The sequence below is a fragment of the Quercus robur genome, chromosome 8 (genome assembly GCF_932294415.1).
Source record: "Quercus robur chromosome 8, dhQueRobu3.1, whole genome shotgun sequence".
In the NCBI taxonomy this organism is placed as follows: domain Eukaryota; kingdom Viridiplantae; phylum Streptophyta; class Magnoliopsida; order Fagales; family Fagaceae; genus Quercus; species Quercus robur.
The window spans coordinates 43,281,002-43,296,478 of record NC_065541.1 but is presented as its reverse complement, the minus strand read 5'-3'; the positions used below and the strand labels follow the sequence as shown (position 1 = coordinate 43,296,478).

Here is a 15,477-nt window from a genome sequence, read left to right as displayed (position 1 = left end):
GCAATAACTTCACAAGCATACTCTATAGAATTTAGAAATAAACAAGAATTAACCTAAAAATTCCAACATGAGCAAAGCATGATTCATTAACTTCAACTAGGAATACAAAGGCACATAGGTGAAACAAATTAAGTGCGGCTTTTTTTTTTTCCTCATATTTTTTGGTAAGTTATACGGTGGTATTGAATCTGAGTACACCCTCCACCTTTCTTTTTTAAGGACAAGGAGTGTCATTTGAGATATATATAACTCATTATCAACTTCTGCTAACAAAAATGAACTTAGATGATATATTTGATTTATTTACTTTGGAGTTTTGATACAACTCTTTCTCATAAAATAAAATAAATAAAAATTGATACAGTTCTATATATAACATGAGAAGAGTTTAAGCAAATCCAATAAACCATAAACCACTGCAGTCTATTATCAATAGGTTACCTTTTCATCATTTCATGCTTAGTCACAGCTGATCAATTTGCCCTATCATGCAAATAAAGTAAACAGTGTGAGATATTGGATAACCACAATGTTAGCATTACTTAAGCATTCTGATTGAGGAATGTAAATATGTATATGCTGCACCCTGAAGGTTCACTACAAAAAAGAGGCAGGAGTAACTAGGCGGCAATTTGATTAATTAGCATTCTGTATTAGTGTAAAATTAGCATTATATTTAAAACTAGTTTCATGTATCTTACCTCACAAACACTAGACGAATTAACCTGCCTTCTCACTCTCCATCTGCTCCATTCAGCAAAACAAGGCTCTCCACATAAGTATTCAAATAAAAGGACTCAGTTCGACTTCGAATGTGAGGATTGAAAATTTCTTGGCTACTAGGTTCATAAGAAAGCAAATTTCCATCCTTTATCACTAGAACTTCACCATTCTTTGTAAAACCTACCACCCTCCTTAATCCTACTCCAACGTCAATATCCAATATCTTAGTCCAAGATTCCACTACTCCATACTCTCTCATCACCCAAATGCTATAAGATTCCTCCCCCACATTTCCATTACACGGGACAAGCACAAGCAACCCATCAACCGCAGCAACTTCCATGTTCAAATGTTCCATCCCTTCCAAACTCTTAGGCACAGGCATTTCATCAAATACCTCATGTCCAATATCAAACACCACAATCAAATTTCGAATATTTCCTTCACCATTTGAAGTTTGAGCCAGCCAGTGAACCACTCCATTCATGAAAACCGATAAGGTCCGGTCAGCAATTACATTGGCAGGACCGGAGGCAGTAAGGTATCGCCACCCGCCACTGCGAAGGGTGTACATCTCAACCTGAGGCGGAACACTGCCATCAACGTACACAACCCTCACCAATTTATAATCATCAGTTGCAGGATCATATCCAAACCCGTGAGAAAGTGCATAGTGACGGTTAGAATTTAATCTGAAGTCAGGTTCCTGAAGGAAAATCGCTTTATGAATAGAAGGGTTCCAGAGAACATAGAGATTTTGATATTGGGAATCGTTTCGATATCGATCTGTGAGACAAAGTAAGCCGTTAGATGAGCCTACAATTGTTGAAATTTGGTTGATGCGTTCGTATGAGCAATCTAACTCAACGAAATCTGATGGGTATGCGAAGAAACCGCCTTTATCTTCTACTTCGCGGTCGAGACAAAGGTGACTTATATGAATGGCTAAGAAGCTATATTTAAGGTACTTGGAGAAATGGTTGCGAGGAAATGGGTCATTGGAGGAGTGCAGAGTGATGCGGTGTTTGTGGAGATTATGGTCGAAATGGCGAAAGAGAAGTTGGTGTTGGGTTTTGGGTTTGGAAAGATTAAAATTAAGGTGGTTGGTGATGAAATGAGGAGTGGAGATTAGAGAGTACCATGACTTGCAAACGCATCTGCATCTGATGAGTGAATCCGCAGGCAGTCTCTTCAAGATATCGATGATGACCTCGTTTGGAAGATAGTCTGACATTTTTCGAGTGGGCTGCGGCGGAACAGAACTTGAAGAAATGCTCTCCAGTTTAGGGGAAAATGGGAATAGATGGTGGGTCTCTCTTGAGGAGTAAGGCCCACTAATTATAGGAGAGAAAAAACATATACTTTTTTTTTTTTTTTAGATTGAAGAAAAAACATATGCCTGATGCAGTGGATAAAAGCATTCGCATCAAAAGTTTTAAAAATTTTAGTATTTATTATATTAAAATATTATTTTATCTATTTTAATAACTCACTTTACAATTTATCTTATAATAAAGATTTTATTTTCACATCTCAAATAAAAATTATTCATTTTTTTTATTGATTTCTCTCTCTTCCCCCTTTCTGTCACTCTCTCTCCCTCTCTCTTTTTGTATGATCTGATGCCCACCCTCACAACCCACCATTCACCATCTCCACCACCCATAATCTATCAAACCCCATGTTAGGTTCTAAAGTTTAGGACTTTATGTATTTAGAACTCTAATTTGTATTGTTGGCAAACCATGATCAAAACAATGTGTTTAGAAGTGTTTAAAACTAGCTCAAAGTTGTATGATAATGTAAAGTTGGAATCGAGTGTAAAGCAGAAAGCAGTGTGGCTTTCGACCTGGCTCGATCGATCGAAGCTTAGGCTCGACCGATCGAACGTCGGGCAGATTGCTTTTCTGCAGATTCGTCTAACTCAGCCCTATGTGTTTAAAACGTTTTTAGGGTTTCTTATTTGTCCTAAGTATAAAAGGCAAACCCTAATCACGTTTTAGTGTTGCTCATATTGCGGTTTGTGTAAATCTCTTATGAGATCTAGAGGAGCTTTTCTTTACACAAATTTAGGGTTTTCAAGGAGGATATATTCTCTAAACCTTGATGATCAAAACAGTTGCTGTCATTAAAATTTAAAGAATACACAAGCGGGGGTGCTTGTAGCTGGTGAAATCCAAAGAAAGAAGGAGTCCGTGGATTCGGAGCTTGCACGTGGTCGTGTCAGTAAGTTCTACTGGTTGGTAGCATTAGGAAGTCGAGCAGGGGTGCTTGTAAGTCCTTTTGTATGAACTTCGATTCTTTCTGATAATGGATTCAAGTTTACCTTGAGGATAGTTAAGTCAAATCCTCCCCAGGTTTTTACCGGTTTGGTTTCCTGGGTGATCATATCTTTGTCTTATTTATTTTCCGCTGCTATGCATGATATGATATATTTGTGTTAACCTAAACTTGTTAATTTGACTAAGTAACAACTTGGCTAATTATCTAGGGTTAATTCGATTGTTTAAGGGGTCTAAAAACTGTCAAGTGGTATCAGAGCGGGTAGCTCTTTTGTTGTTGATCTTTTGATCACTGAGCTGATCCTTGACCCTTTGGTATGGAGTTTTGGAAATTCTTTCTGCTTCTTCTTCAACTTGCTTACTTTGTATGTTTGTCTCTTGTTGAGTGTGTTAAATCTTTTCTTGAACATCTTGGTCTTATCATATGTGGTAATAATTATTTGTGTTATACTGCCTTAACCGCCTTAAAGGCACGTGATTCTTGTCTTTGGTATTTGGATAATGGTTGTTTCAGGCATATGACAGGAAACAAAGGATTATTCAAGACTCTTTTTGAAGAAAAGATTGGTACAATCACTTTTGGAGATGGAAGCAAATCTGTCATCAGAGGCATTGGAACTATGGACATTCCAGGGTTACCGGTCTTTGAAGATGTTTGGTATGTTGATGGACTAAAGGCAAATTTACTCAGCATCAGTCAGATTTGTGATAATGGACTAAATGTTCTCTTCACTAAGCATGAATGTGAAATACTTGATGGTGGAGGTGACTGTATGTGTGTTGGTGTACGAACGGCGGACAACTGTTATGGATTGACACCAAGCATAAGCAACAAGTGTTTTAGTGCAAAGATTGATCAAGTTGATTTGTGGCATCAACGGCTGGGGCATGCAAGTCATAAGCAGTTAGAAAAGATTTCAAAATGTGATGCTGTTGTTGGTTTACCTAAGTTTGAGAAGATAGACAAATGCATATGTGGACCATATCAGATAGGTAAACAGATAAAATCTAAACATCCGTCTGTGGCTAGTATTCAAACTTCAAGACCTCTGGAGTTGCTACACATTGATCTTATGGGTCCTGCTAGAGTTTAGAGTTTGGGAGGAAAGAAATACATTCTAGTGGTTGTGGATGACTTTACCAGATATACTTGGGTAGTTCTCTTGAAAGATAAAGCTGAGACTCCTGAGAAGATGATACATCTGTGTAAGAAATTGCAGGTTGAAAAAGATACAGTGGTAGCCAGAATCAGGAGTGACCATAGAAGAGAATTTGAGAATACCAAGCTAGCTACTTTCTGCAATGAACAGGGCACACATCAAGAATTTTCATCACCCAAGACACCGCAACAAAATGGAATAGTTGAACGGAAAAATAGGGTCGTTCAAGAGATGGCACGTGTGATGTTACACAATACAAAATTGCCAAAATCTTTCTGGGGAGAAGCAGTTAACACTGCTTGCCATACACTAAACCGGGTGTATTTCAGACCTGACTCCAAGAAGACTCACTATGAACTCTGGAGAGGGAAGAAGCCAGTTGTCAAGTATTTCAGGATTTTTGGTAGTGATTGTTACATTCTACGTGATAGAGAGCACCTAGAGAAATTTGATGCTAAGAGTAATAAAGGGTACTTTCTAGGGTACTCCTCTACTAGTAGGGCATATAGGGTGTACAATCTGAGAACCAAAACTATCATGGAATCTTCAAATGTTGTGATCAATGATGAAGTATGTCCAGAAGCACATCTAGAAAGTACTACTCAGGTTCAAGATAAGCCAATGGAGGTTAATGACTCTCTCCCAGATGATTATGTTGTGAAACATAGTGATGAGGAACTAATGGTGTTGAATGATGCAATATCTGTGCCATCAAGTCCTGAACCATCCACTCCAGTTCATGAGACTCAACAGGTTCAACATGAGTTTAGTCCTTCATCAGAACAGAGAGGTACATCCAGATCTCTGGTTAAAGGTCCTTCCTCTAGAGTAAGACTGAATCATCCCTCCTCAAATATATTGGGAAGTCTGAATGACAATATGAGATTAAGGTCAAAAGCCTTAAGTGTAATTACACACTCATGCTATCTGTCCCAATTTGAACCGAAGAAGGTAGATGAAGCACTTCAAGATGCTGATTGGGTGAACTCTATGTATGAAGAACTTCATCAATTCGTTCGGAATAATGTGTGGGAATTAGTTCCTAGACCAAAAGGTGTGAATGTAATTGGAACTAAGTGGATCTTCAAGAACAAGTCAGATGAACATGGCACTGTCATCAGAAATAAATCAAGACTTGTTGCTCAAGGTTACACTCAAGTGGAAGGGATTGACTTTGATGAGACCTTTGCTCCAGTAGTAAGATTGGAATCCATTAGGATATTGCTGGCTATAGCTAGTCATCTAAACTTCAAGTTATATCAAATGGATGTCAAAAGTGCTTTCTTGAATGGCATGCTGTAAGAAGAAGTTTATGTTGAACAACCTAAAGGATTTGTTGACCCTCATAGACCGGATGATGTGTACAAATTGAAGAGAGTACTGTATGGTTTGAAACAAGCTTCACGGGCTTGGTATGATAGATTGACTGCATATCTTACTGAGCACAGATTCAAAAGGGGATTTGCAGACACTACTCTCTTCATAAGAAAGGATAAGAATAGTTTTGTTGTAGCTCAAATTTATGTAGATGACATTGTTTTTGGTGCTACTAATGACTCTCTTGCTTATTCTTTTACAGATGAAATGAAGGCAATGTTTGAAATGAGTATGGTTGGTGAACTAACATATTTCTTGGGATTACAGGTGAAACAAACGGATTCAGGAATCTACATCAACCAAGCTAAATACGCAAAGAATCTAGTCAAGAGATTTGGACTGGACCATGCTGCCCATGCTAGAACACCAATGGCCGCTAATGCAAAACTAACAAATGATCCATCAGGTGAGTCTGTTGATGTTACACTCTACAGAAGTATAATTGGATGTTTGTTATATTTGACTGCTAGTCGGCCTGATATTGCTTTTAGTGTTGGTGTGTGTTCTAGATTTCAGTCTAATCCTAAGGTTTCACACTTAAATGCTGTAAAAAGAATAATTAAATATGTTGCTGGAACTTGTGACTATGGATTATTTTATAGCAAAGAGTTAAATCTGTCTCTTGCTGGTTTTTCTGATTCTGATTGGGCTGGTAATGCTGATGATAGAAAAAGCACTACTGGTGGATGTTTTTATGTTGGTGCTAACCTTGTTGCCTGGATAAGCAAAAAGCAAAATTTTGTGTCCTTGTCTACTGCCGAGGCAGAATATATTGCTACTGGAAGTTGTTGCTCACAACTTCTTTGGATGAAAAAGGTTTTAACAGATTATGAGATATCCCAAGATACTATGGTGGTTTATTGTGATAACTCTAGTGCTATTGACATATCTAAGAACCCGATTCAGCATTCTAAGACTAAACACATAGAGATTAGATATCATTTCATTAGGGATCTTGTTGAAAGAAAAATTGTGTCTTGAGTATATTCCTACAGAGCGTCAAAATGCTAATATTTTTACCAAACCTCTTGATAGAAGTAAGTTTGAGACTATTCGTCAAGTGATTGGTGTGATTCTGTGTCCCTAATCTGTCTTTGGCCTTATGGTCCTTGTGCTTCATTGCTCTACCCTTTGTGACCATTGTTCTTTGTTTTTTTTTTTTTTTTTTTTTTTTTTTTTTTTTTTTTTTGTTTTTTGTCTCTAGGATTTGCATAGCATAACATTCATGCATTTCATTCTAGGTGTTTTTATTTTTAATAAAAAAATAAAAAAAAAAGGAAAAGAAGAAGCACATTTTGTTTTTGCACTATTCTTCTTGGTTTTTGAGAACAAGGTTGGTCAAAATATTTTCACATAACATGTTGTTTGTACCTTGTTTAGCTTTGATGAGCTTATTTATTGCACTCTACTAGTTGAAGATTTGTAGTGCATGTTGTGTGGGAAAGATGTGTATAGTTTTTGATTACTATGTCTTAATCTTGAAGTCACTTGTTTTTTTTTAATGACGGACTTGAACTTTTAGAGAAAGGCATAAATAACCATCTCATCACTGTTCACTAGCCAATCATGAACACCTTAGTGCATATCATAAGATTTTGTGCTCGAGAAAGTGTAGCACATGCACAAAAAGAACATAAGGTGAAGCCTCGGTTAAAGTGCTTAATTCTTAAAATCTAATTGGTGTGTACTATTAGGCTTGAAGCCAAACTCACAATAAACTTAAAATTGGAATGTATATTATGAGGCATAAGTACAAGAAACTTACATGATTGCAAGCTTATGATCTACGAGATGTGGGAGTTATATGATGTAATTCTTTAGGTGATAGTCTCTTTTAAAATTCTTTGTGATGAATTTTGTAGACTTTGTGATTAATTGCTATTCACATATCATCTCACATGTATCTCATGTCTTTGCTAGTCGTACACACTACACGAGTTACTCGTTGCTAAACATTGTACATGTTATTGTGTGTGTTTATGGTCTGACCAACCAAGTTTTTGCAATCACTTTGAATTATGTGCAAACTAAATTTCTTGCTTAAAAATTTGTGGAGAATGCAAAATTTTGTTTTTGGGGATATTGGGTTTAAAATTCTTGTTTGGAAAAACATATCATCTCATACTCATGCATTTTTGTTCTTACATTTCAATGCTTTGAGTTAAATCTTTTTGTTTTTCAAAAATTGTGTTTTTCCAGAAAAATTTGGTGAGCCTCTGCCTGATTCGATAGGTCCATCCTGTTTTTCGACCGATCGAAATTTTTAAAATTTTAAATTTTTTGAGAAAGGGAGCCTCTGTTTGTTTCGATCGGTTTAGGCTGATTTTCGACCGATCGAAACTCGTGTTTCTGGTTTTTAAAAAAGGCAGAATAGGACTTTTTCAAAGTCACTATTCAAACTTTTTCAAGTTCGTCTCTCTCTCCGCGTTGGCTCTTGGCTCCACCATCTATTTTTGTCGTTTTCCTTCAAGATTCTTGCAAGGTTTTTGTCCCTAGAAGCCGGTAAGACCCTTTTGCCCTTTGTTTTCAAGTTTATTTCTTATTTTCATGCATTTTTCATGCATTCTCATGGGTATTTTCGCCATCTTCAAAATTATTGGGGTTTTTGATGATTCAAGCCAATTCTTGTGTAATTGATCAATGGGTTTTTGTGCCATGATGTTATATTGATGTTCCCTATGATTTAATTTGATCAATTTGGTAGTTTTTGAAAAATTGAAAATTCTAGGGTTTTGAATTTGATCCGAATTGGGGATTTTGTCAAATTAGGTTTAAATTGATGAAATTGGCTTCTCCAATTGATGTAATTGGTCATTATTATTGTTATTCTATCATGTGCAATGATCAATTCGTCAATTTTTTAAAAAATTGATCAAGTGGTTTCTTTAATTTGGGGTTTTTGTGTTAAAAACCTTTATGTGCGAGCCATTTTTGTAATTTGAATCTTTTTGACTCAATTCACTGCATTAGCACATGCATCATGACATTTTAACTTGTTCATGCATCATATAGATTTTGATTTTTTTGTTTTTGTGCTAACTTGCAGTCTGCCCTTGGTTTTTGTTTTGTGGTTTTGTTCTTTCGCTTTGTGTTTTGATTCTTATCTTAGCACCATGCCTAGGAAAACTAGAGCAAATAGGACCACTTCCACTTCCTCTGAGTCTCCACCTAGAGTAGAGCTGTTTAAGAATGATAAGTGTAGAGAAGCCTATGACACCTTGAACTGTAGGCGTAAGATCTGGTCTGAGCGAGCTGTTGTGTTAGATGCGCTTGATCCGGCCATTAGGGCTAATTTTGAGTCTAGGGGTTAGTTGCCTCTCGTACAGATAGATCATCCACCTCTGACCGCCCTGATTAGAGAGTTCTATTCGAATCTCTCTTGCCACATCTATGATTCCAACACCCTTGTTAGGAGTTGGATACGAGGTGTAGAGTTCACCATTACCCCTCGGGTGGTGGCTGAGGCTCTTGGGGTGCCAGTAGTTCGGGATGCTGTCTATCCCTATGATGAGTCACCCTCTTTAGATGTAGTCATGTCTTACATCACTGGGTCATCTATCCAGTGGGGTTATGATCCTCGGATCACGTCCGCTGAGCTTACCGAGACTGCCTATCTCCTTTTTAGGATTGCGTGTCATTCCGTGTGGCCTATCTCTCACTTCCACACCATCCCTTTAGAGCGATGTGTGTTTTTGTACGCCTTTGCTTCTGGAGCGTCTATCAGTTTTCCTCACTTGTTCCTTCGCTCTTTGAACGAGGTTCATAGGAGTTCTGCCGTAGGGCATGCGCTGATTCATCCTATTTTCATTCATAGGATTCTGCTCTATTTGGGTTTAGATGGTTTTCCCTATGTTTTAAAAACCGGACCGAACCGGCCGGTTCAACCGGTTCAACCGGGAACCGGACCTTAATCCGGTCCGGTTACTAGTTAAAACCGAAAATAAAAGAAAAACCGGATGAACAGTGAAACCGCCGGTTCAACCGGTATAACCGGAAACCGGTGCAGTTAAACCGGTTTTAGCATTTCTACCTAAATACTTCAGCTGTTAACCCAAAAAAAAAAATTAAAAAATTAAAAAGAGAGATGTTATTTCAGATTTAAGAAGAGAGATTTTGATTTTAAAAATGCTCTTTCAAGTATGAAGTGTTGAAGCCTAAGACACTTACAGTAAACCAAAAATATCATATTTACGTTACTTACCTTTTGCTCAAAAGAAAAAAAAAAAAAAAATCAGATTTATTATATTATGTTGAGAAAGAATCAAAGAAGCCCAAAGATAAGCAGATTTGTAATGATCTGGCTGCTTCAGTTGAGGCTTATTTTTTGCTGCTCTTGCATCTTGCTTGTCTGCTTCAGCTGAAGCTTATTTTGGCTTATTTTTTGCTGCTCTTGCCTTGCGTCTTTCCTGTCTGCTTCAGCTGAGGCTTATTTTTTGCTGCTCTTGCATCTTGCACTGCACTTATTCACGCCAGAGAGAGAGAGAGAGTATTGAAGAAAGAGATGAAATGTAAAAAGCAAAAAGTGAGGTGGGTACTATTGTTGTTTGTTGGACCAAAACGTGTGGAAGTAATTTCAAAATGTGTGGTTGTTGGGAATCTTGGGATACGTAGAATCAAGAATGTGTGGAGGGGAAAAAATATCAAATGGGCAATGATATTGTTACTCATGGTGCACTTATTTTTTGTTATTTGAAAGGTTAAAAAATAACTAAAATATTTTATAGTAGACTTGTAGGCTATGAATGTTTGTATATGTTTTTTTCTTTTTTTGGTTGAATTGTGTTCAATGGTGTTTAAAAGTTGATAAGCCAAAGTTTAATGTTTTACTATTGTTTAATTTTTCAGTTAAAATGATTAGTTATAAAATTATTTATTTATTTTTATAATTATTAATTAAATTATTTATGACGTCACCGGTTCGACCATCGGTCGGACCCCGGTCCGACCAGAAAACCGTTAATCAGTCTCTTTTCCGGTTCTTTCATCGTACCGGTTTTTAAAACCATGGGTTTTCCATCAGGTGAGCCTGTTCATGTGATAGCTCCTATAGGTGCCACCTTTCTTCGTCAGAGGGCTGCTCAGTTGAGGGTTCCTCCTTCTCGTCCTAGAGGTGCGTCATCTAGTAGTGTTCTCCCTCCTCCCTCTTCTACAGGTACAGATGCTGCTGAGCCTTCAAGTATTGCTGTTGATGCTGATGCTGCTGTTCCTCCACCGACTGCTACGGATGATTCAGACATTCGTCGCACGTTGGATCATCTCTTGACCGTTCAAGCGGCTCAAGGACAGATTTTGGTGGACGTGCTTGATGAGATCCGTGCCTTGCGTGCGGAGTTGGCGCAGTTTAGATCACCTCCCTTTTGATGATGGATATCTTGTGTGCCCTTTGGCATTCCGTCACAAAAAGGGGGAGTACTTGTAGAGTACTTGTAGAGTTTTTGCTTAGGGGGAGATTTTTTTTTGTTTTTAGTTGGAGCTTGTGGAGTTTTTAGATTGTATCTAGGTGCTTCACTGTGTACTTAACTTTTTTAGCTCTTTCCTTATTTTTGATGGATATTCATGTTAGGGGGAGTTTTATGTTTTTGTTAGTTCTTTATTTGTTTCTTGTTTCAAACTGCTTATTGATTTATATTTATGAGTTATTCATTGATATATGTCTTTATTTGTGTGTTGTTTGAAATCAAGAAGTTATTTTGTTTACTTGTATTATTTCCACACATGCGGTTATGCATTTTGTTTAGTGTTTCAGGAAATATACAGGTTGATTCAATTGAGCTGCTGTCTACACTTGCAACTAATGGATAGTAGTTAGGATTGAATTTGGTTTATGAGCATTATTTTGTAAAGGGCTTTTTCATTTTGTAAATTTTGAGCTTATATGTTGTGTTTTGTCACAGATTGCCAAAGAAGGAGTTTGTTAGGTTCTAAAGTTTAGGACTTTATGTATTTAGAACTCTAATTTGTATTGTTGGCAAACCATGATCAAAACAATGTGTTTAGAAGTGTTTAAAACTAGCTCAAAGTTGTATGTTAATGTAAAGTTGGAATCGAGTGTAAAGCAGAAAGCAGTGTGGCTTTCGGCCTGGCTCGATCGATCGAAGCTTAGGCTCGACCGATCGAACGTCGAGCAGATTGCTTTTCTGCAGATTCCTCCAACTCAGCCCTATGTGTTTAAAACGTTTTTAGGGTTTCTTATTTGTCCTAAGTATAAAAGGCTCTTGTTTCTTTACTTCTTGAGATATTATAAAATTTTGATTTACAACTATATTTTATGTTGGCTTTATTCCATAAAAAAAAAGTATTGTAATTGCTTTCATTTATTTCCTTGTATTTTGTGGGATTTCATTGTAAATGCTAAGTCAGCATAAAATAATAATAAATGCCACCTTAAATCCATGTCAGATTAGAATTTTAAATTTTAATTGATCAATTTTTTTTTTAAAAAAAAAACAGAATTAAAAATAAAAAACACATGAATTTAGATCTAACATCCTCTTCATCAAGAACACAGAAGAGCACAACCCAGAAAAAATCATACAAACCTAGAATATCAAACACAAAGAACACAAAAAAATCAAACTCAGAAAAATCATAAATGAATATTGTACAAAACAAAATCAATCCACATATATACATAAACCAAATTAATAAATAAATAAAACTTGAATTCAGATCTGGTAATTCGTTGGTTTCTCCATCTTCATCTCTCTTTCTCTCAAACACAGAAAAGAAACAAAAGAAATCTAAAGTTGGGCTTTGAATCTAACAGCAACCCATGAATACAACAATTACAACCAAATCTGAACAAGGTGGAAACCCAAATCAACAAAATCATAACCCACAATTACATAGAGAAAATTTCAGAACCCAAACCCAAAATTTTTTTCATATAATTGAACAAAGTAGAAACAACTACATATAGAACCCTCTCTACAACATGAAAAATCTTTGACTAAGAATCAAAGTAATCCATTTCAATGAGCGAGGAGAATGTCATTACTGAGCGAATCGGGCGAGTCTTGGACCGAGTTAGGGATCGGGTTGAGGAAAAGCACAGACTTGGCCGCCACGAGCTTCTTCCTCTGGGGACAGCGCGGGCCGTAGATCCTGCCGGAGAAGCAGGGGATATCGTCAGTGAAGGCGTTGACCGGAGTTTGTTGAGCGGTAGCGTTGGAGGACGGTGGAGATGACGTGCGGTGGAGAGAGATGGAGGAGGAGAGGAGGTAGAGTGAGTTGAGTCGGTGGGCGATGATTCGGGAGTCACGGATTTGGGCTAGGGCACCTGGTTTAAGGTAGTTGTGGAAGTGGAAAGGCTCAGATCTGGTTGGAGAGGAAGAGGAGAAGGGTTTGGTAGATGCTCTGATTCTACGGTTCATGGTGAATGAAGAGAGAGAGAGAGTGGGGCATTGAGGAAATGGAGTAGTGAAAAAAAACTGGGTTAAGTTTTGGGTTTGAGTTCTGAAATTTTGTCTATGTAATTGTGGGTTATGATTTTGCTGATCTGGGTTTCCACCTTGTTCAGATTTAGTTGTAATTGTTGTAATCATGGGTTGCTATTAGATTCAAAGCCTAACTTTAGATTTGTTTTGTTTCTTTTCTGTGTTTGAGAGAGAGGGATGAAGATGGAGAAACCAACGAATTACCAGATCTAAATTCAAGTTTTATTTTTTTATTTTTTTTATTTGGTTTATGTATATATGTGGATCGATTTTGTTTTGTACAATATTCATTTATGATTTTTCTGAGTTTGATTTTCTTGTGTTCTTTGTGTTTGATTTTCTGGGTTTGTATGATTTTTTCTGGGTTGTGCTCTTCTGTGTTCTTGATGAAGAGGATGTTAGATCTAAATTCATGTGTTTTTTATTTTTAATTCTTTTTTTTTAATTTGATCAATTAAAATTTAAAATTCTAAACTGACATGGATCTGAGGTGGCATTTATTATTATTATTTAATTATTTTATGCTGACTTGGCAACGTTAGTATTTACTGTGTCAACAGTGCACTCCGTTTGCCACGTCAGCTTTTTCTGTTAGTTGAGTGACGGAAAGGACTAAAATAACAAGCATTAATTGGATTAAGGACTAAAAGTGGTAAAATAGAAATGTAGGGACCAAAATAGAAATGACCCCAAAATGTAGGGACGAAAAGAGCATTTACGCCTTAAAATTAAGGTGGGTGGTGATGAAATGAGGAATGGAGATTAGAGAGTACCATGACTTGCAAACGCATCTACATCTGATGAGTGAATCCGTAGGGAGTCTCTTCGGGATATCGATGATGACCTCGTTTGGAAGATAATCTAACATTTTTCGAGTGGGCTGAACAGAACTTGAAGAAATGCTCTCCAGTTTAGGGGAAAATGGGAACAGATGATGCTCTCCAGTTTAGGGGAAAGTATGGGTCCGTTTGGTCATAGTTTTCAAAAATTGTTCTTTAAAAAGATGTAAAAGCTGTGGTTTAAAAAGTGTTGTATAAAAACATATTTTTAGTGTGAATATGAAAAAAAAAAAGTGTTTGGTATCATGATTTAAATAACATTTTTCAGTGTTCAAAAAATATAAAATATATGTTTGGTATATGTGTTTTGAATGATAAAAAAAGCTGACCAAAGTATAAAATAAATATATTTTAAATCAGGAGAGAGAACATGGCGGGCCCATAAATCAGGAGAGAGAATATGGCTGACCAAAACATTTTTAAAAAAAACTGACCAAAGAACGAAAAAGCTGACCTGAGCACTAGTGTTTGTTGTTTAATATAATTACGGAATTGCCACTGAGCACTAGTATTTGTTGTTTAAAAACTGTCCGGAGGTGATTTCAAAAATGGGTTTTATAACATTGGTTTTTGAACAATGTTTTCCAAACAACAAGGGAACAGGACTGGTACACCAAACACATTTTTTTTTTTTGTTTTTGGACACTAGTGTTCAATGTTTAAACACTGAACACTAGTGTTTAAACATGGTGACCAAACGACGCCTATATAACCGGGTATATATTTTCTTTCTCTCACAAATGGTGGTCCCACCAAGGTCTAAGGCCCACTAATTGTGAGAGATAAAAAGCATATATCTAACATAGTGTATAAAAGCATTCGCATCAAAAAATTTAAAAAATTTTAGCATTTAGGGTTTGTTTAATATTCACTTATTTTATTGAAACTGAAAACTTTTAATTGAAAGTACTGTAGGTAAAGATAAAAGTTAATTGAAATAGTATAGTAAGATCCATGAATAGTACCAAAAAGTGTAATGGAGTCTAGGAATATTAATAAAAATAAGTTGAATAGTAAAATAAGTTGGCAAAATTAATCGTGCCAAACGGACACTTAATATCTCAAAACACTACTTTACCTATTTTAACAACTCACTTTACCATTTATCCAATAACAAAAGTTTTATTTTCATGTCTCAGTTAAAAACTATTCAATTTTTTTTTTATTGATTTCTCTCTCCCCCCTTTCTGTCACTCTCTCTCCCTCTCTCTTTTTGTACAATCTGATGCTCACCCTCACAACCCATCATTCACCATCTCCACCATCCACAATCTGTCAAACCCCTCGCCACAAACCATCAAATTGACAGCCCTTTATTTTAGATTAACTTCAAGCAACAACAATCAATTTCCTAATTTTCTTAGCAACCAAACAAACCCCCAAACATCAATGAAAAACACACACACACACACACACACACACACACACACACACACATATATATATATAGAGAGAGAGAGAGAGAGAGATCGAACCATGCTCCTCTGCTCCTTTGTTAGAACCAAACCAGCCCGATCTCAATCCCAACTCGATTTCAGCCATCCACAAAAACAAACACCACCCACCGGCCACCACAGCCTCTCCAACCTCAACCCAAAAATGCCAAGAATGACCCAAAAAGAGGGAGTAGATAGGCACTAGAGAGAAGAAAAAGAAAAGA

At 36.7% G+C, this 15,477-nt stretch overlaps 2 protein-coding genes across 2 annotated transcripts; both read right to left on the bottom strand.

Annotated features, from left to right (window-relative positions):
* Positions 1-267: 267 nt before the first annotated feature.
* On the bottom strand, positions 268-2,046 carry LOC126695606 (F-box/kelch-repeat protein At3g06240-like). The gene is made up of 2 exons (XM_050392425.1): positions 702-2,046; positions 268-483 (listed from the first exon to the last, which is right to left on the bottom strand). The coding sequence occupies exon 1, from the start codon at positions 1,955-1,957 to the stop codon at positions 734-736; it is 1,224 nt and encodes a 407-aa protein (XP_050248382.1). The 5' UTR covers positions 1,958-2,046; the 3' UTR covers positions 268-483; positions 702-733.
* Positions 2,047-12,513: 10,467 nt separating this feature from the next.
* Positions 12,514-12,915, bottom strand: LOC126696320 (uncharacterized). Its single transcript, XM_050393082.1, has one exon. The coding sequence runs from the start codon at positions 12,913-12,915 to the stop codon at positions 12,514-12,516; it is 402 nt and encodes a 133-aa protein (XP_050249039.1).
* Positions 12,916-15,477: the final 2,562 nt, after the last annotated feature.